General features: G+C 46.1%; 1 protein-coding gene across 2 annotated transcripts in view; it reads right to left on the bottom strand.

The window, feature by feature from the left end:
• DNAH7 (dynein axonemal heavy chain 7) overlaps nt 1–27,297 on the bottom strand; it is a 1,967,826-nt gene that overhangs the window by 1,017,720 nt on the left and 922,809 nt on the right. For both annotated transcript variants that reach the window (XM_085648764.1, XM_085648765.1), the window contains exons 39-40: nt 16,013–16,232; nt 13,868–14,740 (exon numbers count right to left, since the gene is read on the bottom strand). In XM_085648764.1, coding sequence (XP_085504890.1) covers nt 13,868–14,740; nt 16,013–16,232 — 1,093 coding nt within the window. The remainder of the gene's footprint in view (nt 1–13,867; nt 14,741–16,012; nt 16,233–27,297) is intronic.

Genomic DNA, 27,297 nt, shown 5'->3' with positions numbered 1-27,297 from the left:
GGTCAGTGAGGAATCCACAGGCAGATACTGTATCCACCAGAAAAAGCGTTACCGAAGGTAAGTAACTTGTTCTTCTGATGGAAACATCTGCCAGTGGATTCCTCACCTTGTGAAAAGATTCCCACAGCAGTCTCACTCCCGGAGGAGGGTGTCCACCCTTCTATACCAGAAAGTCCTGAAGGACGGAACAAGCAAAGTGTTCGTCCCTCCTCACCTCGGAATCCAAGCAGTAATGCTTCGCGAAAGTGTGGAGGGAGGTCTAAGTTGCCGCCCTACAAATGTTCTCCACAGGAACACCTCTAGACAAGGCAGATGTAGAAGACTTTGCTCTGGTAGAATGAGCCCTTATACCCTCTGGAGGTTCCTTACCGGCCAAAGGGTAACAGATCTTGATGCACAAGATAATCCATCTGGAAAGGGTATGCTTGTGCACCGCTCTGCCTTTCCTGCAGCCAACAAAGCCCACGAAGAGCTGGTCATCCACTCGAAAGTCCTTAGTCCTATCAAGGTAAAAGCTCACCGCCCTCTTAGGGTGCAAGCAGTGAAGCCGCTCCTCCTCCTTGGAAGGGTAAGGGAGCAGATAGAAGGTAGGAAGGGTAATGGACTGCCCCAGATGGAAAGGAGTTACCACCTTAGGCAGAAAAGCAGCCCTGGTCCTGAGTACCATTCTTTCAGCATGAATGTTCAAGAACGGGGGTTTTGAACTCAGAGCTTGAAGCTCACTTACCCTCCTTGCCGAGGTAATAGCAATGAGAAAAACCGTTTTGAAAGACAACAGCCTTAAGGGACACTTGTGCAAGGGCTCAAAAGTAGAACCCATTAAGTAAGTTAAGACAAGATTTAAGTCCCATTGAGGCACAATAAAGGGAGTAGGCGGAAACTTATTAGTAAGGCCTGTAAGGAATCGTAATACAATAGGTGACTTAAACAAAGAAGGCTGATCCGGCAAGCAAAGGAAAGCTGATAAAGCCGATAAATATCCCTTCACAGTAGAGAGAGCAAACTGAAGGATGTTAGATAAACGAGTCCTCAAAGGGTCAATAGACTTCTCTCTGCACCAAAGAACAAATCTAGACCACCTATAAGAATAGATAGATTTAGTGGAAGGACGTCTGGCAGACAATATTACAACTACCACATCAGGCGGGAGAGAAAAATAATTCAGGTTGCCCGTTCAATTTCCAGGCATGAAGGTGTAAGCTCTGGAGGTGGGGGTGTAGAACCTGCCCCTCCGACTGCAAGAGGAGGTCTGCTCTGAGAGGGAGACGGAGCGGAGGGCACGAGGAGAGGTGGAGAAGATCTGTATACCACACCCATCTTGGCCAATACGGGGCGATCAATATGACTTGGGCCCAGTCTTGGCGAATCTTCCTCAGAGGAATCAAGGGTATGGGATGAAACGCGTAAAGGAGATGTGAGTCCCATCTCAACTGAAACGCGTCCCCCAAAGCTCCCTGCATCGGATACTGGAGACTGCAGAATGACGGGCAGTGAGCGTTCTCGTGAGTGGCAAACAGGTCCACCCAAGGAGTTGCCCACATCTGAAAGACGTGACGTACCACCTCCGGATGGAGTCTCCACTCGTGGTCGGCAGAGAACTGCCGGCTGAGACTGTCTGCACGCACGTTCAGAACTCCGGCCAGATGATTTGCCATGAGACAAATCTGATGATTATCAGCCCAGGACCAGAGACGCAGAGCCTCTCTGCAGAGACAATGCAACCCCACACCTCCCTGCTTGTTGACATACCGAATCGCGGTAGTGTTGTCCGTCAGAACTTGAACCGACTGACTGCGAAGGGAAGGGAGGAGTGCCAAACGTATCACCCGCAACTCCAGAAGGTTGATGTGAAGAAACCTTTCCTCTGGAGACCAAAGACCCTTGATCTCCAGATCCCCCAGATGAGCAACCCACCCTAAACTGGATGCATCCGTTATCACTGTGGCCACCGATGGAGGTAGATGGAAGGACTTTCCTTGAGACAGATTGCTCTCCACGCTCCACCAAGACAGATCCGCCGCAGCTTCTCTGGAGATCCTCACAGACTCCCTGAGATCTCCTTTGTGCTGATACCACTGCCTGTGGAGGCACCACTGGAGCGCCCTCATGTGCCAGCGTGCATGGTTGACCAACAGAATGCAGGAAGCAAACCGACCGAGCAGACGAAGGACCTTCAGGACTGGAACGACCGTTCCATTGTAAAACAAGGGAATCATTTCCTGTATGTCGAGAATCCTTTGTGGAGGTGGGAATGCTCGACACACAGTAGTGTCCAGTACCGCCCCTATGAACAGGTTGCGCTGAGAGGGCACCAGGTGAGATTTGGGAACGTTTATCGAAAAACCCAATTTGTACAACAGCTGAGTTGTAACCTGCAGATTATGAAGCACCTTCTCTGGCGACTCCGCTTTGATCAGCCAGTCATCCAGATAGGGGAAAACTGGAATCCCCGACCTTCTGAGATGGGCTGCCACTACTGCCATCATCTTGGTGAAGACTCGAGGTGCAGTAGTAAGACCAAACGGAAGGACCGCAAACTGATAATACTGCGACCCTACCGGAAACCGGAGATACTTCCTGTGCAACTTCAGGATGGAGATGTGGAAATGCGCATCCTGCAAGTCGATCAACACCATCCAGTCCTCCTGTTGCAGCGCTTGAAGAACCTGCACAAGGGTGAGCATCTTGAACTTCTCTTGCTTTAGAAAAAGGTTCAAGATCCTGAAGTCCAGAATTGGACGTAGCCTGCCATCCTTTTTCGGAATCAGGAAATACCTGGAGTAGCATCCCTGACCCCTCTCCTGCTCTGGAACCACCTCTATCGCACCTTTTTTTAATAACGTAAGGACTTCCTCCTGCAGGAGAAGAAGGTGGTCCCCCGAGCAAGTACCCTGACAAGGAATGTAATTCGGAGGGAATTCCCGAAAGGGAAGGGCGTACCCATTTTCTACAAGATCTAGAACCCAGAGGTCTGAAGTGACCGATTCCCAATCTTCTAGAAAATGGGCAAGCCGGCCCCCCACAGGACCAGCATGATCCAGAATGGTGGATCTTGGACTCCTTTGCAGTGGTGGGAGTGATGGAGTAAGAGGAAGAGGAGGAGGAGAGCTGCCGACCTTGAGCACGACCACTGATTCTGCCCCTGTAGCTTTTATACAGGGTGTTCTGTTGCTGTTGTTGCTGCTGCTGCTGGGGCTGCCTGTAGGTCCGAAACGATGACCTTCAAAAGCCTCTGTATCTCCTAAAGGAGCCCCTATGTTGTGACTGCAGACCCAGAGATTTGGCAGTGGCTTTACTTTCTTTAAATCTCTCTAGTGCAGCATCAGCCTTTTTACCAAAAAGCCCAGAACCGTCAAAAGGCAAGTCCAGAAGCGTTGCCTGCACATCAGGGGAGAACTCCGATGACTTCAGCCACGCACTCCTCCTTGTGGCAACATAAGAGCCCATAATTCTGGTGACAGAGTCCGCGGTATCCAGGCCACTCTGGATAACCTGATGCGCAGCCGGCTGAGTGTCCGAAAGTACCTCATTAAAGTTCTGTCTGTTTTCCTCAGACAACTTAGGGGCCAGTTGTTTAGCGGAATCCATGAAAGCATGGATATAACGGCACAAAAGACAGGTGGCATTTGTCGATTTTAAGGCCATACTGGCAGAGGAGAAGACTTTCTTGGCTGATTAGCATCCCTGTCACTAGGGACCTGAGGAAAGGCACCTGAAGACCTCTTAGAACAAGCAGCCTGAACCACCAGACTCTCTGGAGAAGGATGGGAAGTAAGAAAGTCTGGGTCCCCTGGAGCCGCCCTGTATCTTCTAGCCACAGTTTTAGTGGCCGCAGGAGCTGAAAAGGGCTTACGCCATACCTCCATGACCTGTTCAATGATGGCGTCATTAAATGGAAGTAGGGGTTCTGAAACAGAGGAGGGAGAATGTAAAACCTCTGTGAAGATGTTTGTCTTGAACTCAGCAGTTGGTAGCTGTAGATCTAAAGGCTCCACTGCTTTTCTAATAACCGTGTGTTAGGGTGCCACATCTTTAGAGGGAGTATCAGCTGGAGGAGTAATCTCCCACTCTGGTGACAAATCCAGGCCACTACCTTCTTTCAACTCCTCAAACAAATCATCAGACTCCATGAGCTCACCCTCTTCCATCTACTCAACCTGGTACCTTTGTTCTTCCAGGACTCTTTGAGCTTCTCTCCTGGATCTAAATCCTCACAACCGGCGGCGGCGGCACCGTAACCGACAGCGCCGTTGAATACTTCATGAGGTAGGTCAAAAGCCATCAACTGCAGCAGCTCAATCTCCACGCATGGAGGTGAAGAGTTGACAGGTTCGGGTGGAGGACTCTGCCCTGCTGTGACAGAAGATCCTCCTGAAGGAGCAGCCTGATTGGAGGATCGATACCCATACCAGACTCTCTTCGCCCAGTCCAGAGACGCAAGAATGACTTGGACAAAGTCGTTCTAGATCTTCTTCAGATCCCTGGGCAGGAGTGGTATGGGCGGAAAGGCGTACAGTAGGCCTGAGCTCCACTTGCAACAAAAGGTGCCGCAGAGCGATATCCGCCTTGGAAACTCCAGCATGCAGTATTGCTGACACTGCACGTTTTTTCCGGAGGCGAACAGATCTAACCGAGGATCTCCCCAGTGCTGAAAGAGACCTTGCTCCACCTCCGAATGGAGATGTCATTCATGATCTGCTAGGCATCAACAGCTGAGTTTGTCTGCCCTGGCATTCAGAAAACCACCAGTTTTATGCTCTGCTGCTCCAGCCATACCCAGAGATGCAGTGACTCCCAACAAAGGAATGTATGATATAACAACGCATGCATTCATCACGTATGCCTTTACAACGCGTCCACTACCACGCATGACTCACTACCACGCATCCCATTACCACGCATACCATTTCATCACACATGCATCCGGACACTTTCAAAGTTCCATTACGACGCTTACACTAACCACGCATTCCACTTCATTTTTTTTTTTTTTTAAACGCACTTAATTGAGTTTTTATACAAACATCCACATATCCGCACACAATATTTATCAGCATAATCCCTGAGGATCAATCAACAACCCCCCACCAATTACACAGTGCATAGTACAAGGATATATAAGTCGTTCCAGAGCTGTGCGTCAAATAAACCAAAAATCTCCCCAACTAAAACCTACCTCCAACCACCATGAAAAATATTAAGTCCCTCCCCCTCCCTCAGTCCCCACCAGCAATGCAGGTATCCGTCTCTGTCCTCATGCATCCCACACGCCGAGAAATAACTATGTGTTAAGCTGTGTGATGATCCCTGCTTGTTCCGGGGCTATCTCCCCAACCAAGGCCTGCCCTTCGCTATCATCCTGTGGCTCATAATCTCGTAGCGCCTGTACTAGCGCCTCCCATGCAGCCGCCGCCTCTAGCGCCTTATCATCATTACGCCTGCGCGCCATCTGATAGCGCAGTGCGCCCTCACTGGTGGCCCATTTGAGAAATTCACCCTTCCATCTTTTACTGGTGGGACCCACTGTCGCTTTCCAACGTTTCGTAATTTCTTGCTTTGCTAATATAAGTCCCATATCTATGAACTTACTCGTAATCTTATTCTTGGGCGTGTGGGGGAACCAGTGCAGTATACTAACGGCCATATCAAACATCAGCCGCCTCTCTGTCACCTCATTCAGGGTATCCCCCACCTCCTTCCAGTAAAGACCCATCGCTGGGCAAGACCACAACATATGCTCCAGTTCCACCCCCACTCTCGTACATCTGGGACATGCCGCCTCTTGGACCTTAAAGTATTTCTGTATTCTCCCAGGTGTCAAATACGCTCTGTGGAGGACATAAAAGTGTATTAGCTGAAACCTTGCATTCCTCGTGCTCTTCCAGGCTCGTCGCACGATCTGAGCCCAGGCCGCCTCAGGGATATCTTTACCTAGATCAGTTTCCCATTTCCCCTTCAATTCCGCCAGAGGCGGCAGGTTCTCAAGGAGCATTCTAGAGTAGAGGCACGTGACCGCTTTGAAGGTCCCTGCCGCCATCATGGTGTACTGGCAGGCCATCGACACCTTTGGCTCCATTAGCCCCTCCCTCCAGTGTGCCTGTTTCGCTCGTGTCAGCGCTGCGTGCAACAAGAAGCTCGCCCTTGGCAAATCAAATTTCTCCTGGAGAGTGTGGAATGGTAGCAGAATCCAGTCTTCATACAGATCGCCCACCACCTGCAGTCCCGCTTCTTCCCAGAGCTGTAATGGTGACCAATCTCCGCCGTGCGGTAATGCCGTCAACATCCCTAGTGGTATCTCCGGCGCATACGGATGTAACACTCCCGCCCTGCGCGGAGACCGATTCCAGCAAAGTTTGAAAGTCATCTCCTCTGTGAGGAGGTCCCTAGGCTCCAGTTTCTGCTGCAAGGCGATGTAGGAAAGGACGTGGCGCGGCGTTCCCCTCTCCCTCCCGGCTTCCGGACCTCGGAATACTCGCGCTACATTTTGGGTGTAAATCTGCAATTGAGCCGCTATATAGTATAGTTCAAAGTCTGGGACCGCCAGTCCGCCTTCTACCTTGGGTCGTATAAGCGTTGCCTGCACTACTCTACGCCTACCCGCGCCCCAAAGAAAAGATACCACCATCGATTTCAGTAATCTAAATGTGGAGCTGGGGATCCACACCGGCAACGTCCTAAAACACGCATTCCACTTCATTATGTATTTCTTGTACGTGTATAACTACCTATAGCGCTGAAACTTTCACTCTGGGCAGCTCTTCGGCTCCGTCCCAACATTTCAGTTTATGCGGCAACCATGCACTCTCGCACCCATACTCCCCCTCTCATGCCCGTTCACCTACCACCTATCCGTCACAGTGACATACCCCGCAGTTCCTGGTGTGCTCCTCTTTGTGCCATGGCCACACCTCCGATACCCTTATTTTCCGGTTTTGTCTCATCACCATTTGTAGTGTCTACGCATGTGCAGCCTCGTTTCCAAGACCACGCTACTTTCATGACTTTCAAGTTCGCCAAGCCACCCTCTCCTCATTGCAGGTACTTAATTGCCCCTTTGTTTTCCCGGGCCGTGGGGCTCATCCGCTGCAACACGATAATAATATCATAATAATATTTATAATATAATAATATAATTATATTACTTTTTTGCGTTGTGCTGCCTTGTGCGCCAAACCAGGATTACATAGTCTACCTCCGCCATTTTATTAGTTTTCTACCGTCAATCTTAATTTACCTGCCACACACCCCCGTGAGCCAGTATTTTTCCTGCCACAGACACCCTGCTGTTTGTCCTTGAAGCCCACAGTTTTAATGAGGCCTCCGATCTTTTCAGACTTGGTCACACTAATCCGTAAAAACTATTTTAAAGCACTTAATCCACAGCCATTACAATGCGGTCATAACTCGTGGTAAAAGCATGCGTGTTAAAGGCATGCGTGGTAAAGGCATATGCGTGGTAATGGCTTCGTGGTGACGGTCACGCGTGGTTATGACCATGTTGTAATGGCTGTTTCCCCAACAAAGGGTCCACAACCCCACGCCGCCCTGCTTGTTGCAGTACCACATGGTGGTAGTTTTGTCAGTGAACACCTGCACTAACTTCTCCTTGATAGAGGGAAGAAATGCCTTCAATGTCAATTTAATTACTCAAATTGATATGGAGCCCCAACTTTGCTGGAGACCAGTGTCTCCTGATCTTCACTGCTCCCAGATGGCCACCCCTTCTCAGGAGTGATGCATCTGTCACGACTGTGAGATCTGGTTGGGGAAGGGAGAGGGGTCTGCCGTTGACCCAACTGCAATTCATCAATCACCATTGCAGATCTCTGGCAGTTCCTTCTGAGATCTGAACCACACCAGTGAGATTTCCCTGATGCGGCACCCACAGGAACTTCAGGTCCCGCTGCAGAGCCCGCATATACCACCTGGCATGCTTTACCAACAGGATGCAGGAGGCTAAGAGTCCCAGCAGCCTCAGAGTCAGTCTCTCCGAAATCCAGGATAGAAGCTGAAACATTGAAATCATAACCTGAATATCCTGGACTCGCTGCTCAGGAGAATCAGCCCCAAAACTGCACTGTGTCCAGAACAGCTTCGATGAAAGGGAATGTCTGAGAAGGAGTCAGGTGTGACTTCAGCACGTTTATAGAGAACTCCAGTGAATGCAGGAGGTTTGCCGTAGTCTGAAGGTGGGAGACGACAGCCTGGGGTGAGGACGCCTTCAACAGCCTGTCGTCGTGGTTGGGGGAAGACTGACACCCATAACCTGCGCAGATGAGCAGCGACTACCACCATCAAGTTGGTCAACACCTGAGGGGCACTAGTAAGGCAGAAGGGGAGTACAGTAAACCAAAAGTGGTCATGGCCTACCTTAAACTGCAGGTAACGCCTGTGGCCCGGCAGCATCGGGATGTGAAAATACACATCTGGCAAGTCCAACGCTACCATCTAGGTTTCTTGCACTAGGGCAGACAAGACCTGGGATAAAGTATGCATCTTGAACTTCTCCTTCTTGAGGAAGAGATTGACGGTCCAGAGACCTAAAATTGGCTACAATGCTTTGTTCTTCTTCAGAATCAGAAAGTAGTGGGAATAACATCCATAGCCTACTTCTGAATCCGGGACCCTCTCTACAGCTCCCTTGTCAAGGAGAGCAGGTAACTTCCTCTTGGAGCAATTTTAAATGATCCTCCGCAAGTCGTTTTTGATTTGGCAGAGGAAAAGAAAGGAAAGGCAAAGAATAGCCCTCCTATATGATCTGCAAGACACACTTGTTCGATGTTATGGACCTCCAGTGGGGGAGATGTTGATGGATTCTCCCACCAACTGGAGTGGTGTGGTCTTGCAGAGTCAGAATAGGAGTGCTTGGAGGCTGAGGCTGCCAAGGCAGGGTGGCCGACGACTTCTGGCTTCCATTCCTTGGTCGGAATGAACCGCATCCACGTCCCCACACAACTTGGGAAGTCTGCGCAGGACAGTGGCTGTGATAGGGCTGACATGGCTGGAAACCCCTTCCATTTCCACGAACGGGGCGAAAGCTAGAATGGCCACATGGTATAGAAGAGAGGTCCTAGGATCTGGCTGTAGCTCCAGATCCCTTGAACCGCATTAGGGCGGAGTCTGCCTTCTCTCCAAAATGACGGGCTCCATCAAACAGCATGTCCAGCAAGTTTGCCTGGACAGCGCCCGAGGAGCCAGTTGTTATAAGCCAGGCATGCCACTGCAAGGCCAGTGTTGATAAAATTGCTCTGCCAAGTGAATCAGTCATGTCAAGGCTACACCTTATGGTGAATTTTGCTGCATCTCCCCCATCCTTAACCACCTGAGAGAGCACAGCTCAAGCCTTCTTTGGGCCTTGTGCAGCACTTGCGCAACCGTCTCCAAAAGGGAGTGGGAGAAACGGCAGATTAAGCATGCTGTATTCACCAACCGCAATGCCAGGCTGGAGGAAGAAAACATATTCTTTCCAATTGATTCCAGCCTCTTGGATTTCCTATCCAGAGGGGTGGAAGGGAAGGCACCCTGGGAGGTAGAAGCCAGCACCACCAAGCTTTGAGGGGTGGGGTGTTGGCTGAGGAACTATGGGTCGCCCGAAGCCAGGCGATGGCGGCGTGCAATTGTCCTATGCACAGGAGCCCCTCTGCTAGGCTTGGACCACATGCCTAGAAGGATTTAAGTATGTGCCTCATTGAACGGCAAAAGGGTTTCAGAGGTGGAAGCCCAAGGCTGAAGCACTTTAGTCAGTACTACTCTGCACAGAGGGCAACTCCAGTCCGAGGACCTCGGCTGCTCTCTTGACTACAATGGCATACGAAGCCCCCTCCTCTGTAGCTACAGTTGGTGGAGAGAGCATGCCAACATCTGGGGGAGTGTCTAGTCCACTGGCCTCCCCAAGTTCCCCATACCAGTCAATCTGCTATGCAGAAACATCTTGGTGTTCTAATGGGTCCAAAGACCCCTCCCAATCCTCTCCCAAGCCTAAAACATCTTCAAAATGTTCAGGCGACAACATAGAACCCCTGGGTTCTATCGACATCGGCATTGAGGGACGCCGTTCTGACTCCCTGTCGTTGGGGATAAGGATAGGGCTGAAACCGCTGGTGGGCACCAGCGACCCCAAAGGCACCGACTTCGGGTTCAACGCCAGGGAAGATTGCGATTGCACGACCGGCGCCGTCCCGGATCGATTCCCTGAGGTCCCACCGGCGCTGTGGCTGGAGCCAATGGTGTTGAATCCAATGGGGCGTCTTCCCACCCCGTGGGGCTCGAGGGCTCACCAGAGGGGTCGGCCTACTCAAACACGTGGCGCATGGCCTTGGAAAAATCTTTCATTGGAGTGGGGGTCACTCCGGCTCCCGGAAAGGGAGGGAGGCGCAAAGTTGACCCTGGCTCCAGCTTCACAGAACCGTGTTTAGAGCGTCAGTGCTCCTTACCTCATTTGTCGACAGAGGACAGTCGAGATGAAGAGGAAGTCTGCTTGGGCTTCTTCTTCTTGTGCCTCTTCCACAAGTGTCCCGATGGCCTTGAGTGGGACGAAGAGGACTTAGGGCTCCGGGAGCAGTCCCGCCACCTCCTCTTCTTTGATAGGGACCGGGACCTCTGCGAAGTCTCACTGGATGGTGTTGAGTTCCAGGGTGCAAGGAGCATCATAGCCCGCTCCTGTAAGCCCTTCGGAGTCATAGCCCGAAAGTCAGAGTACTACTTCGAGTCGTGGTCACGTCTGAAACACCATGCGGTGAGGGGACGTGAACTGACATCATGCGGTGATAGGCACCGCACGGTTTAAACCCTGTCTTCCTTGAAGACATCCTTGCACACGATGAAAAAAATGCAAAGTCGACATAACTTGAAAAAAGGCCTGTCAAAAAGCGACCAAGGGCAGCTCGTCTCCTGAGCGGCGCTTAACTGGCGCAGAAAGAAAAGAACTGATGTCCGTGTGCCTGGGTGGAGCCTATCTAGGTGACCACGATGTCATAACCGACACTAATGATGCCGACGATGTAGCGCGAAGCCGAATGGAGCCACCCGAGCAAAAGTTTCAGGATCCAGTCTGATGCCGGGGAAAAGGTAAGGAATCTGCAGGCAGAAGTCTCTATCAAATCCATGCATTAAACTAACAGCATTGTTTCATTTTTAATTCTGTAATACCAGATTACTTACAATACCAATGCTCCCTGCCTCTGTATTTCCACTAGTTCACCTCACAAGGTCTCACTAAACGTAGCTGTTCACCCAATAATGAGATGGATTGTTGCTTGACTGTGTAGCCTTGTCTATTTAAAGCACACTGAAGCAATCCTCGTGTCATCCTTGAAATTTAGGAACCACCAGAACAGAGCACTAAATAACACAACATATCATGCGATCAAGAACCAGAACAAAGAATATAATGCACCATATGTGCCAGTTATTTATCTGCCAATAGCACTGCACCATACACTGCAATACCCCACAACTCAACACACGCCAAAATAGCTTATAATGTATAATATAATTAACAATAAAAAACACAGCACAATGTACATGTTACTTTTGAAATTGATGACCACAGTGAAAACATGCAGTAATACCACATATTTTACCCTGTTCTGACGAGCAGGACCTGGAATCTTGTGGTTACTCCCCACAAACACTTTGTCAGGATTAAATCACAATGTTGATTTGGGTGCCAAATTTTGTTTTCACAGCTTTACCGGGCCAATTTCTGCTTATTTAAGTTGACATATCAGGTTTTCAGTTGATCACATGGTATCAAGATTCTTAACGCAGCACACAATAGAATCTATCCACAAAGGTAAATCTACATTTGTAGATTACTACTAGTAATTTTGTAGACTTACATGTTTCCACCTCGTGAAACAGGAGCTGGAGCCAAATGTACTTACTATTGCAAAACAGAAGCCGTAGTAAGTTCAGCAGCACACATAGCCCATTACTTTTACTTCAACACCCTCCCATGCGAAATAGGGGCATAAAAAAAAACCCCATAGGAAATATGGTTAACGTACTTTAAATAATTTCAACATTTCAAATACATATAACAAATTAATGTCATGTTGAAGATTGTAAATATAAAATTTTATTGTCGAATATTGTAATAAAAGTTTCATTAAAAAATATAGGTAACTTTATTTATTAAAAAACAAACTAATTTAAATTAGTTTTATAAATATGTTTTAATAATTTTTAATACATAGTAAATATATATGAACATTTTACTTTAGCTGGGAATTTTCTTTAAAAAAAATTGTATTTGTTAATTTAATTCCATTTATATAGATTAACTAATACATTAAAATTATTTACAATATTATTTAAATAAGTTTACATATTTTACAAAATAAAAGCATTAAACATGCTACAACATTAAAAATGTAATATAAATGTACAGTTTAATCATTTTGAATATTCTGAAGTTTAAATTAAAGAATAATCCACCAAAAGTTAAAAGAAATATAGTTTATATGTATTAATATTTAATAAAAGTGTTGTATAGAATTTATTTATTAAAAGTGAATTTTATAATATTCCGATACACGTCTTGTTACATTAAATTTTTTTATTCTAAAAAGTATTTGCAATATGTGAAAATAATCTAAAAATATCTTATCTGTAGATAATATTTACTATTAAATTTAAAATTATTTCTATTTTTACTATTTCAAATAATTTAATTCAACTTTATGTTCCAATGGGTTATATTTTCAGTCCCTGCCTCCATTATCTTCTTGTTGAGGGTGCTGCATTACCATTGGTTGCCCTTGTGTGGTAGTAGACATTCTCCATCTCTGAACTGGTGTACATTTACTACTATTTTGGGTCCCTTATGGCTGTAGAAACTTTAGGAATGCGGTATATGGATAGCAATGGGTTCACTGTTTTGAGGGTTGTTGCATCTCCCTCCCTAAACTCCTTCCCATCCCCTCAAAAACCCCTCCATACTCTTCCCTATACCCCTTCTATTTATTAGTAAGTATGCTCCTTTTTCCAGCCTTTCTTGTTCCACTCACCATTACTACAAAGGGCTCGATTCTGATGCGGTTTGGAAAGCTTCCTGACTGAATGGGTTTGGAAATGGTTTCTAACCGAATCAGATCGAGAGAGTCCAACCGACCGAATACGTTGCATCCGAATGCTTCCAGATACGATTTGGTTGGACTCCCATTGACTTCAATGGGAGCCTTAGTTCCGACCTAATGCATAGGCTCCCATTGAAGGAAGGGGTGGCTGGGGAAAATCGGGGACCCTGTGGTGGGCACCTCCTGGTGCCTGGAACACTGTGCATGGCTGGTAAGGGAGACCCATGGGTACCCCCATGGGCCCGATTGGGAAGGCTCCGGGTGCAGCGGGGCTCACTACAGGCCGCCAAAGTCTAATTCAGACTTCTAATTGGAGTCAGACTGCACGATTCGGAAAGGCTGTCCAAATCCAGCATCATACTCGGTCGTTCAGAAACGCGGCCCGTAGAGACGTGCGATTCTGCTCCGTACAGCTCGGTCATTCCAAATGCCGTTGGGTTTGGATTGGGATATTCCTAACACCTAACTCGCATCGTACTCGGTCGGAAACCTTTCCGAGTCGGTCAGAAAGACATGTTCCAGATCCGATTTGGACAGAGCAAATGCCCCTAGGAGGCATTCCTAACCGCATCAGAATCAGGCCCAAAGTAGTAAGCATTTATGTGTGAGAATCTTCTGATAGAAAATAGAGTGGAGATTTAAACTTTTAGGTCTGCGAATAGCATTTTATAGTACAATTAGTAGTAGTACTAAATGTACTACAAAATGCAGTTTTTTTAATAGGCGCCAAAGTGTGTTTTCAAGTTTTTGACATAATGTAAAAACTAAATATAAATAAAATAGAGTACCTGAAACCAGTCAATGGTGCAACAGTTGACAAGTGCTGGAAATTTTCGAAGGCGATTTCGGAAAGCATCTCCAATCGGACTCATAGCCAAGACTACATGGAGCTGATCACGGCAACGATCAATGAACATGTTGAAGAGCGCCAAGGGGCTACCATCAGTTTGCTTTGTCTTGTCCCTTTGGCGATCTAGCTGACGCATTCGCTCACAAATTTCCTGCTTCTCATCGACTGGAAAGAGGTTTGGCACTTCTCCAGCATTCAACAAGTTGTTAATATCTTCTAAAAAGGACTCCGTTTTAATTTGTGTGTCAGTAAACAGGAACACCCCTTGCATCTCACCCTCTGTAGACTTCCTCAGGATTAATTTTAAATCTTCCCGCCACTCAGTGGTTCCATAGCTTTTAGAAATCTCCACATGGAACAATCTGTAATCTGCCATATGTGCGGCTAATCGCGTGAGGGACTGACGGCCACTGCCTCCAACACCGACCAGAAGGGCATGGCTGCGAGGCTGCTTCAGAATCCGCGAAATTCTACACACGTGCTCTATGGCAAATCGGAACAAAACAAGATTCATTGTTTTTTTACTGATAGTATTAAATTCTTCCAGGTGGCTTTCAACCACTAATCGCAGTTTGTCCACCTCATGGACCTCGCGGTAGTTTGTATCCTCCCGTTTTATGTCATGAAAATCACAGAACATTAAACTGCGAAGGTCATCCTCCTCTACCTTGCCATCGCCATTAAAGTCCAAGTGCTGGAAGAGTAGATTGAAATCTTCATGCATATGACTTTTCATCACATCTGCAATGTAAGCAATAAGCCAAGCCCGATCGCCGTCATCTACTAGGCGATCATAGTATACTCGTAGTACCTGTAGGATAAGTAAAAGGAGTAACAGGTTAGCAGTGACATACTAAATGTTGGTTGCTAACAGTAAGTAGTTATTGAAAGGTGTTCTGTGTGGAAGAATACTGCATAGTTTTCCAAAATTGTCTCCAGCATGCACAGCTAGTAAGCAGTCCCATTTCAATGTGGGCCCCTCAGGCCATTATCAACTCCACATTCAACAGTGTTTTCTGTTCTGTGACTCGTATTTTAACGGTATGCATGAGAGTACAAATCCCTATATACAAATGTTTGGATAACACTTCAGGAAAGGCTGAAAGTCTCACATGCACTATGCTTTACTTGGCAGCTATGTAACATTCATTAAGCGGAATGGATTTTTTTCAAGAAGAATAAGTTCCCTACCATCTGTGTCAATCATTATGCTGGATACTGCCCTGTCCTCTAGAAATTCTTTAATTGTGCAAGTCTAAGACCTATGATTATTTGTGTTACTCAAAAAGCTGAGATCCTCTTTGCCTTTGGTCTAAAGAACACAGTTGCTTACATGGCATTTAAATATTTCACAATTTGCACAATCAAAATATTTAGGCTAAAATGTATAGGTATAGCCCTAGAAGATACCCACCATTTGGCAATATTACTCTCTGGGCGAGTCTTCTCTACACATCAGATACGTTTGCCACTTCCATTTCCAGCAATTAGGAATGGCCTTCATTTCCCTTCCAACTGCAGTTTTTATTCTCCTTTCCCCCTTCTAGAAATGGCTAAACCTCTCTCACGTATTTAGCTATGGAGTACACTATTTGTGCACAACATCTAAAGATGGTTCAGACTGCTAAGCGCACTATTGCAATGTTTTCTATCAATTATAAAACAAGCCACAAAGATAGGTTTACAACAACATGTACCCAGGACTATTTTACATGCCAGGCTTTTCTGCTGATAATTTTGAGGTAATCCAATAGGAATCCCTAAATGTGTTTCTCATTTATTTTAAATAAGTAAAGTAAGTAGGGGCGAGCAATATCATTGTTAAAGCGCTCTGCATCAGGGCAATCTAAGTGAGTCAGGCAACTAAAAACCCTAATACCCTCCTGAAATGAAGTCTGAACCCAAGGCTATGGTTGTTGAATGTCAATTTCTCATCATGCATAATCACAAACAAATTGACTCTGTGGCCTGTAAAACAATTCATGCTTTATAAGTTACAAGTAAAATAAACATGTTGGAGTACTGATATATATTTTGCCTTATGGAAAACGGACTTATTACAATAAATGCTAGCCATATGTACCTCATGAACCCACAGTCGCTTTATTATTGCAGGAGAGTCTGCAGTTTCGGGCCGAGACAGACAGATACCCTGGATAACGCGAGAGAAGTCTCGGAGATTGAATAAATAGTGTGATTTGGCTGGAGTGGGCAGCAGATTCTTCATTGCTTCTTTATATACAGCCATGGTGCCATGGATGATCTGTGGGGTTAGGTCGGCAAACTCATTTGGGAAAGTATATCTAAGGGAAAAAAAACAACAGGTTAAGAAATGTTACATTGTTATCTAAGAAATCAAAAATAGCAACAGAATGCAAAGGGACTGATTTAGATTAAGGAGTTCATGATTTTGAGCCTAAGTACGATGTCAGACGGACCGGAGTCCGTCCGACATTGTTTGATAACTGGAACCGAACGACCTCCTGTCGTACGTTCCAGGCCAGCAAGTAGGATGTATCCGAACACTGTTCGGTCACAATTCTATTCTTTCCAATGGGAGCATGCATTCCGAACAGAATGCATGCTCTCATTGTAAAGAGCAGAGGGGCAGTTCATCCCTGCCACCGGGTGCAGGGATCAACGGGGGGCACCATAGGGGCCCCCAAAGTCAGATTTCCACAGCCTTTTTGTGTCGAACAGGCCGGCACAGAAAGGCTGTGGGAATCTTCCATCGTAATCCCTCGGCCGGAATGAGCAGCCCGAGGGATTGATGGAGGATTGCCAAAAGGCAGCCGGGCTCTCCGAGCCCATCGGAGGCCTTCGGAAATACGGTTCGGATTCCTTTCCAACCAACCCCATCAAGATGGGTCAGTGAGAAAGGAATCAGAGCAGGACAAATCGGCCTCTTAGTCCGTCGGCACGACGGAGTATTTTACTTGGTCTGCCTGCTGGGGCAACCCCACTACAGAGTTAGAAATGTCTGTCACCCTATTGAACCTCTCTTACATTGACGGGAATCGCTGTCACTGCAGTTCCTGTCAATGCATTGAAAAAGTGCAAAGGAGCTTCGTCAACATGAAGGTGCGGTACGGCACACTTTCAATATCTTTTTTTATTTTCAAAAGAAAAATCCCAAAGTGGGATTCTCTTTTTGAAAATAAAAAAGGCAATGACTCCCCGAGCCATAAGTGTTTTCTCTCATGGAGTGGGGGGGGATCATTAAAATGTTTTTACTTTCACTTACTATCATGTTTTAGATGGCGGTGTGTAGAAGTAAAAACTTGCCATTTGTCCGCCCTTATAAATACAGCAAGTGGACAAATGGGCAAACCTTTGATTGTCCTTTCTCTGTTGGGCCATTGGAAGTGTATGTAAGTGGCGGAGACAGGGTTACCTTCATCGCTGCCATACTCTAAAAGAGGTAGGCGGAACTACAATTCGGCGGAGAGGATACTCTGTCGCCGTTGCGACGGAGCACGTTCTCGGCAAAACTCTACATCAGAGCCTAAAGGCAAATTGTTGCAGCTAGTTTATTAACAAGTCTTTCATAAAGATTTTCTTTGTACACTGCAATCCAATTGTTCATGATTTAGAGACCTAAATTGCTATTTAAGTAAAAGAGAAGATGCAGAAAACCTTCAAGATGTCTCAATGGTAATCCATGTCATAAATTAATGATTAAATACATTTATCGTATCAAACAATATAAAATGATTGTATGCTCAGGAGTTGAAACGGGGGGTTCTTACTAGATCGTAACATTGACATTAAATAAAATATACTGAAAATATTGAAATAATGTCCAGCTCAAATGACATGCAAAAAGCAAAAATAATTAAAACAGAGCTTGATAAATGACATTGTATACATAGTAAATGGCAAGTAATTCTCTTCTCTCTTCCCCCACTTTGCTCCAAAAATCCACCACCCCATTCCTAGTTTAAAAATACATTTAACCCTATTTACCGTTGAAAAATACATTTTCGAACACAATTTCATCACCATTAAAAGACACACAAAAAGACTACTTGCGCATTATATTTAATGGGATTTCAAAATATATCAGTCATGCTCTATTACATTAAAAATACTCCTATGAAGTCCATGAGAAAAATTTTAGCATTTATTTTTTCAATAATCCTAATAGAATGTTATTCATAACGAATTAGATAACAGTTGACATTCGTGACTGGAAATATGGCCATTGGACATGCTTGCTGTTACACCAGGTGCCACAACAAAAAGATATGTTGGAATCAATATAAAAAAAAACAAAGGAATCACAGCAAAAAAAACACAAAGATATAACATAAAGCGCATAATTAAATGTTTAATACCTAACTCCTCTCTTGACTATACCCTATAATTAGTACATGAAACAAAACTAAAGGACACACAACAATAAAATAATGTGGATTTCCAAATTTTAGTACAAAGAAAAATGGAAGGTATGTGCTACAAATAAAGTGAGCTTATTTTATAGAGCAGAAGCATGTTTCAAAATATAATTAAATAATAAATGAATGTATTGGAAAAGAACGGGAGACAACTGATTCAACCAGTAAAAAACAAAAAACGAAATAATGAAACGGTTCTATGGTAGAAACACAAACATTTACATTTTTTCTACATCACAATGCAAAGTATAGTTAAAGAAAAGCAAAATCAGATAAATCGACACAAAATACAAGACCTTTCAGCACTCTTCTGGCAAATGCTCAGGAAAGAAACATTGCTAGGACTGTGGGCCTACATTACTGATAAATTAATAAATACATTAATAAAAAAGTACATAGTTCTATTTCAGAAATATAGGAACTAGTACAAGAAAATCAGTGGTGTCTGTTATAGTTTAGCAGGGTGCAATCAAGATGCTGAGAAGAAGTAGCATTCAGGGTGCTACTTCCAGCTTATGCCAGCAGTTAGACCTGGCATCCTTGGCTGGTTTCCCCAGACTTTTTGCCTTCTGACCTCCTGTTTTGCAGACTTCATTTTTGCTGGCTTAAGGATCCTAGGTACTTTACCAGTGCTAACCTGTGGTAAAGTGCATATGCTCTGCACTCAAAACATGATTCGATTCGCTTATCCACAATTGGCATATTTAATTTACTTATAAGTCCCTAGTAAATAGCACTATATGTGCCCAGGCCATGTAATTAAATGCTAATAGTAGGCCTGCAGCACTTATTGTGCAGCTAACCTAAGTAGCCCTCTAAAAATGGCTCAGGCCTGCCACTGCAGAGCCTGAGTGTGCAGTTTTAAACTGCCATTTCGACTTGGCAAGTCAACCTACTAGCCAGGCCCAAACCTTCCCTTTTACGTCACCACTAAGGTAAGCCCTAGGCAACACTATGGGCAGGGTGCAGTGTATTTAACAGGTAGGACATGTACTTTTGAGTTTTACATGTCAAAAACTGCTAAATTCATTTTTCAATACTACAAGATCTCTCTCTCCCATACGTTAATATTGGGGTTGCCTTAAAACATCTTTTAAAGTGTAATTGGGAAAATATAGAGATTTGGAGTTTGGTGCCTCTGGACTCACAATTTAAAATCATAACTTATGGTGAAGTTGAATTTTAAATTGTATGTCTGAAAATGCCACTTTTAGAAAGTTGGCATTTTCTTACTTTAACCTTTCTGTGCCTCTGCCTGCCTCTGGATACACATCTGGGTTGGGTGACAGCTGGGCTTTGTGCATTCCCTCTAGACAGTCACACAAAGGGAGCTGGGGTGTGACATTTGCATCCTGATGACCCATCAACAGGCTGATGAGCCTTCCTGAGGTAGATTGATAGGGAGGATTGAGAGGGAGGAGCAGCCACTTGCATCTCAATAGGGCTGTGCCTGCCCCCACATAAATAGCTGCATGCCCCCTCCCTCCTGGGTGAATCTGGAGTCAGGGCAGGAAATGCAGGGAGCTTTTGATCTTCAAAGGGCTCTGTGATGTCTCCCCCACTTCAAAAGCACATTTGGGTATAAGTACTGGACCATTGACACCACCAAATCAGAACTCTACTGGAACCAGGGACATTATGCTGGGAAAAAGAGCTGCTGTGCTGTAGGAGGGACTGCCACTTTGCAACTGCATTGCTGTACTGGCCTGCTGTCTACTGATTACTGTACTGTAGGAGGGACTGCCACTTTGGTACCTGCTCTACTGTGTTGGCCAGCTGCTTCTTGCCTGGGAGTGGGAAGGATTAGACCTGTTGACAGATGGCATGAGTCAAACAAGTTAGTCTATGACAGTTTAAGGAGGTTCAAGAATCAAAATTAACTGAGCCATATCAGGGCACACAGGATCACAGGATAACTGGCACAGTTTTGATTTTATTGAATGTGAGACAGTCCTCCAAGAAAGACTGCCACGGACCAACTATGAGAATCATACACAGATCTGCACAGAATGAGTATTTGGAATCTGCCATTTGAGGAACTCAGAGGAAGCTCAAAATACATTACCAGTAAAGGTGTACAAAACTGAAGAGTATGGGTCACTTGTTCCAAGTATAGACAATGACAAAACTTCATTATTAAAGGTCTATCCTGGGTTAGTCTGATTAAGGTATTTATGGCAAAGTACTGATTTCAGCTTGAGGATATGAATTATATGTTATGAAAAAACATAGATTTTTCTGATCTGTTTTATCTCTCAAAACTATACACCTGATGGGTGGGTTGGAGCCAGAACGTTTTAAGGTCTGGTTTAAAGTGCAGTTGTCACCAGACCATATGTCATCACCAGAAAAAGAGCTTTAAGAAGCAATACTCAGAGAGGGGCTTAGATGTGTCCACATGTTGACCTACCTCTCTACAAGATTTTGATTGGGCACAGCGTGTGTGCTGCCACTCTAACTAAGGGCCTGGTTTAGATTTTGGCAGACAGGTTACTCCGTCACAACGGTGACCGATATCTTGCTGGCTGAAATATAAATCCCATTATATCCTATGGGATTTATCTTTCGGAGGATGGGATATCCGTCACCATTGGCATGGAGGAACCTGTCCACCGAAATCTAAATGAGGCCCTAATTGTTAATATTCCACTCTGAGTTTTGGCAAAACTCAATATAGTAGGGTTAAGTTAGTTATGGTTACAAGCAATGATCTGTTAATAATGAAATGCTACCACAATGAAAGTAGGCATGAAATATTTGTTTATGAAAGTGAATGTTAAAGGCAATAGGCCTTTAAGGGTACATTGCTATTACGTAATGCTACACATAATAGGCATGTTGTACAGCTTACATTTTACAGTTTAGGGAAAGGGTTTTGGTGTTGGCGACTCCCCTAGCTAACCCGAGAGGGTTTGAATAATGAACATGCAAGTTATTGTAGTAAATTGTCTGGGCTGGTGATGGTGACAGGCCAATTATGAAAGCAAACAACTTGGCTGATTCATTGGGAAAAGGTATGTCAGGCGCTATAAATATGATCTGTTAATTATTAAAAGTTACAGTGATTTCAGCTCCCTTCACCCAGTTAGGAGCCAAAATCACACAGTGCCGCAGAAAATGAGCTGGAAACCACTGCACAAATGGGTATTTCAGCTCGTCTTTCGAAGTTCTGAGAAGCTGATGCCCATTAAGGGGTGTGAAATCACCCCAGGACATCGACGCCAGTCTCCCGACACTCTGTTTTTTTGAGACGGTGTGGGGGTCTCCGTGAGGGGCAGAGTGCCTCTTAGGTAGCTCTAGGCATGAGGCCACACCCTCTCTTAGGCCAGGCAACCTAATTACACAGTGAAATAGTTTTATAGTTTGACAGGCCTGCAGTGGATTGTTATTCTATGATTTTAAACCCGGCAGACATGTATCTTGGTAGGCCAGGATTTTGGTGTTGGTTTCCCCCTCTGACAAAAACTAGGAGTACAAGACTTGCACTGTAAAATTCCTTAATAGCCCTTTTGGGAGGGGCTCTACATAGATTTGACAACTGTAAGTTAGAATATATTTTTATTTTTATGACTAAACGCCTGATGGCTGTCTTGCGGGAAAGTTTATGCTCAATGAACAAGTAACTTACCTTCGGTAATGCATTATCTAGTACAGATAATATTAAGCTGCAGATTCCTTACCTTTGAATTTACCAGGCATTAGACTGGATCCGGAAACTTCTGCATGAGCAGTACCCCTATGCGCTGTCGGGTGGCTCTGTTCGGTTCCAGGTGGTGTCATTGGAGTCATTGGCACTGGGTACGACATTGCGTCACCTATAGTGGCGTCACCCAGGCATACAGATGTCAGTTATTTTTCACAACTTTCCACGCCACAAACACACACAGCCATGAAGTGAACTGACTAGTGTGTGTCCAAACTAAGGCGCTGTAAAGGGAGCACCCATAGCCCTATAAATATGTCAGCGGAGCAGGGAGGCATGGGTGGGTCTGTAAGGAATCTGCATCTAGATATAGTCTCTACCAGATAGTGTTTTATCAAAGGTAAGTAACTTGTTCATCTGAAAGAGAGTTCTAGCTGTAGGTTCCTTACCTTTGAATAGATATCCAAGTCATAGCATCCAGGTGGTGGGCTGCAGACAAATTGACTAAACTAAGAAGTACTGCAGGACCGAACAGGTAAAACGCCCATTCATGCGGATCTGACTTGTCTAGGCAGTAGTGCTTGGCAAACATGTTCAGCGATGCCCACATTGCTGCCTGGCAGATATCGAGGACTGAAACACCACGAGCCAATGCCGTGGTTGCAGCTTTCCCCTTGTGGAATGGGCCCGTACGTCCTCATGAGGCTGCTTTTTAGCCAGGGCATAGTAGATCTTAATACAGAAAACGACCCAGCGTGAAATGGTTAGTTTCTGAACTGCCCAAACTTTTTAGCTCCTACATAGCCCACAAAGAGTTGTTTGTCCACCCAGAACCCTATTGTGCAATCAAGGTAGAATGACAGTGCTCTTTTTGGGTCCAAGTGGTGAAGTCATTCCTCCTTTTTAGAGGGATGTGAAGGAGCATAAATTGTGGGTAGGATGACAGATTGTCCCAAATGGAATTGGGATACCACCTTAGGGAAGAAAGAAGCCCGGGTGCGAAGCACCACCTTATCAGGAATATCATGAGCTAGGGAGACTTGGATGACAAAGCCTGAAACTCACTAACACTCCTGGCAGACGTTATCGCCACTAGAAAGCCTGTCTTGATGGTAAGCAGCAGGTGGGGACTATAGTGAAGAGGCTCAAAGGGAGCATACATGAGATAAGTGAGAACCATATGCGGCGGATCCCACTGAGGTATAATGAAAGGAAAAAAGGGGAAACATATGTACAAGCCCTTTCAGGAACCTATTTACAATAGGGGAATTAAATATAGAGGGTTGGTCAAGCAGTCACAGGAAAGTGGACAGAGCAGGAATATAACCCGTGAGAGTGCCCAGAGCAGAGCTATCCTGGGCAAGGTTAAGAAGAAAGAGAAGAATATCAGAAAGAGAGGCAGAAAGAGGGTCAATTGACTTTTCTGTACAATACTTTACAAATGTTTGCGAACGTCAGGCGTATGCTGTGTTGGTGGAGGGCCACCTGGCCACCAAGATAACTTGGCAAACTTTGGGAGGAAGGTCAAAAGATATCAAATGTTGCCGCTCAATATCCACTCAAGGAGGTGGAGAGTTGACAGGTTCAGGTGGTGGAGCCTCCCCTACGATAGACAATCCTCCCGAAGGGGCAGCCTGGTTGGAGGATCGATGCTCATTTTGAGAAGCTCGGGATACCAAACTCTCCGTGCCCAGTCTGGAGCCAAAAGAATGACTTGGACCCAATCATTCATGATCTTTTTGAGAACTCTGGGCAGTAGTAGTATAGGTGGAAAGGCGTACAAGAGGCCTGAGCTCCACTTATGAAGCAAAGCGTTGATGAGCGATAGCCGCCTTGGAAACTCCAACACACAGAACTACTGATATTGTGTACTCTCTTCGGAGGCTAACAGATCTAACCAAGGCTCTCCCCACTGTTGAAAGAGAACTTGGCCATCTCCGGATGGAGGCACCATTCATGATCCGCTAGGGATCGACGGCAGAGTTTCTGCCAGGTGTTGAACCACCAGAGTTATCACCTGCTGTTCCAGCCATGTCCAGAAATGCAGGGTCTCTTGACAAAGGGTCCATGAACCCACCCGCCTTGCTTGTTGCAGTACCACATGGTGGCAGTGTTGTTTGTGAACACTTGCACTAACTTCCCCATGACAGGGAAGAAAGGCTTTCAACGCTAGTCAGATCACTCGGAGCTCCAACAGATTGAAGTGGAGTCCAGATTCTGCCCCACCCCAGGAGAGATGCATCTGACACTACTGTGTGATCTATTTGGGGAAGGGAGAGGGGTCTGCCTCTGACTTAATCGCAGTACTTAAGCCACCACTTCAGGTCCTCTGCAGTTCCCTCCGAGATCTGGACCATGTCGGAGATATTCCCCTGATGCTGTGCCCACTGAAACTTCAGGTTCCACTGCAGAGCTCACATACGCCATTGGCCATGATTTACCGGATGCAGGAGGCCATGACGCCCAGCAGCCTCATAGTCATTATCACCGAAATCTAGGATAGAGACTGAAACATCAGTATCATAACCTGAATATCTTGGCCTGAAACTGCCCTGTGTCCTGAACAGCTCTGATGAAAGGGAGCATCTGAGAAGGAGTCAGGTGTGACTTTGGCACATTTATAGTGAACCCCAGCAAACTCAGAAGGTCCACCATAGTCTGGAGGTGGGAGACAGCAGTCTGGGATGAGGCCACCTTCAATAGCCAGTCGTTGAGACAGAGTAAGACTGAAACTCCTAACCTGCGCAAATTAGCTGCTGCCACCGCCATCTCCTTGGTGAACACCCTAGGGGCACTGGCTAGGCCAAATTGTAGCACAGTGAACTGAAAGTACTTGTGGCCTGCCTTGAACCGCAGGCAACACCTGTGGGAAGGTAGGAAGCGGATTTAAAAATACACATCTTGCAAATCTAACACTACCAGCCAGTCTCCTTGCTCTAGGGCAGACAAAACCTGAGCCAAAGTGAGAATCTTGAATTTCTCCTTTTTGAGGAAGAGATTGATGGTTCAAAGGTCTAGAATAGGATGAAGACCTTTGTTCTTTTTGGGTATCAGAAAGTAGCGGGAATAACAACCACTGCCTTCTTCTGATATTGGAACACTTTCTATAGCCCCCTTGGCCAGGAGAGATGCAACTTCCTCTTGGAACAAGATAAGATGATCCCACCATCAGCTGTTTGTGAGATGGCAGTAAAGGGGGAGGAAAAGATTGGAAAGGAAGGGAATAATCCCTCCGAATGATCAGCAAAACCCTTTTGTCTAATGTTATGGACTGCAGGTGGAGGGGATGATGTAGAATTCTCAACTAAACGAAACGAAAGGCAGACTGGGGGCGAGGTGTCACTGAGAGGCCCAAGGACTTGGCTGTAGCCCGCGAGTCCTTGAAGCACTCCAGCGCCAAGTCTGCCTTCTCTCCGAAGAGACGAGTCCCATCGAAGGGAATGTCAATAAGGTCGGGTTGACCAACCCCCGAAAAGCCAGATGTTCTCAGCCAGGTGTGGTGCCTTAAGGGCAACGTCGATGAAACCGCTTTCCCCAGCGAGTCCATCATATCCAGACCACACTTAAAGGAGAACTTTGCAGCATCCCTCCCATTTTTCACTGCTTGGGAGAGGGTGGCCCGGGCCTCCTCCGGGACCTGTGGCAGCACTTGCACAACCTTTTCCCATTGAGTATGGGAGTTACAGCCCAAAAGGCATACAGTATTCACCGATCACAATGCTAGGCTGGCAGAAGACAACATCTATTTCCTAAGTGTGTCCAGCCTCTTGGATTCCCTGTCTGGGGGAATGGCAGAGAACGTGCCATGGGAAGTCAAGGCCTGGACTACAAAGCTTGCAGGGGTAGGTTGCTGGCTGAGGAAACTCTGATCTCCTGGGGAAGGGTGATGGTGGCAGCCATTTGTCCTGTTCACAGGAGCCCCTGTGCTAGGCTTGGACCAAGTGCCTAGAAGGACATCAGTCAGAGCTTCATTAAAGGGCAATAGAGGTTCAGATAAGGAAGCCCCAGGTTGCAGCACTTCAGCCAAGAGGTTATTCTTAATTGCCACAGATGGAAGTTCTAGGTCTAGGACCACTGCTGCCCTCTTCACCACCATTGCATAAGATGCTTTCTCCTCTGTAGCCATGGTAGCTGGAGAGAGACATTACCAGGAGACAAGTCCAGTACATGACCAGTACCAGGAGACATGTCCAGTCCACTGGCCTCTGCTAGTTTTGCATACCTGTCCATATTCCTACCAGGGGTGTATAACTGGTATTCTAAAGGGTCAAGTGACCCCTCCGACTGTTCTCCCGTGCCTGTCTGCTCCTCAAAAGGCTCAGGCAATCACCTAACTCCACTGGGCCCTGTCGACGCAGGAATCAGTGTCAACAAATGCAGTTCCGACTCCAAGTTGTCGGGTAGGAGAATGAGGCTGACGCCGCTGGTGGACTTCAGCAACACCGGGAAATTCAACGTCGAGACCAGTGCTGGGGTAGGTCATTTTGGCACAACCGGCACCGTTCCGAATCCAGGATTGGATCCATGACACCCCATCGGAGCTGAGGCCAGAGCGAAAGGCCCGCTCAAATACTCAATGCATGACCTCATAAAACTCTTTAATTAGAGCGGGGTCACTCCAGGAGAGGTGCGGAGTTGGACCTGTCAACGGCTCCGCAGAACCGTGCCTGGAATCTTGATGTTCTCTACTAGACTTCTTCTTCTTCTTGTGCTCCTTCCCTGAGTGTTATGCTTTAGACTTTTCTTCCTCCATCAGGACCAAGGCCACCTAGGAGTTGCGCTAGATGGCATCGACTGCTGGGACACTTGCAGCTTTAGGGACCGCTCTCTCAAAGCCTTCGGCATCATGGCCCAGCTGTCCGAGCATGACTTCAAGTTGTGGTCGTGCTCAAGACACCATAAGAACACAAGGGGCTGGTTGATAACTAATATGGCACGGTGACAAATGCCACACAGCTTAAACCCTACCTTTCTAGCTGTCATCCTCGACACCCAAGAAAATATCTTCAACAAAACAATGAAAAAAGACTGTCAAAAAGAGAGAGGGGTAGCTCCAGATAAGCACTAACTGGCATGGAAAGAAAAGAACTGAGATCCAAGAACCTTGGGCGCCTACATAGGTGACAGCGACATCACATCGGGCGCCAACGACACCACGCGGAACCGAATGGAGCCTTTCGACCCCGCGCAGGGGTAGTGCCCACACAAACGTTTCTGGATCCAGTCTGATGCCTGGGAAATTCAATGGTAAGGAATCTGCAGCTAGAAGTCTCTATCAGATTCTCGCAATACTTTTGGTGACAAGCCAATGATAGGGTTTAAGGCTTC

This window comes from Triturus cristatus, chromosome 3_2, assembly GCF_964204655.1.
Source record: "Triturus cristatus chromosome 3_2, aTriCri1.1, whole genome shotgun sequence".
Classification (NCBI taxonomy): domain Eukaryota; kingdom Metazoa; phylum Chordata; class Amphibia; order Caudata; family Salamandridae; genus Triturus; species Triturus cristatus.
Note: the sequence above shows the minus strand (reverse complement) of the source record. Positions and strands in the feature narration are given on the sequence as shown.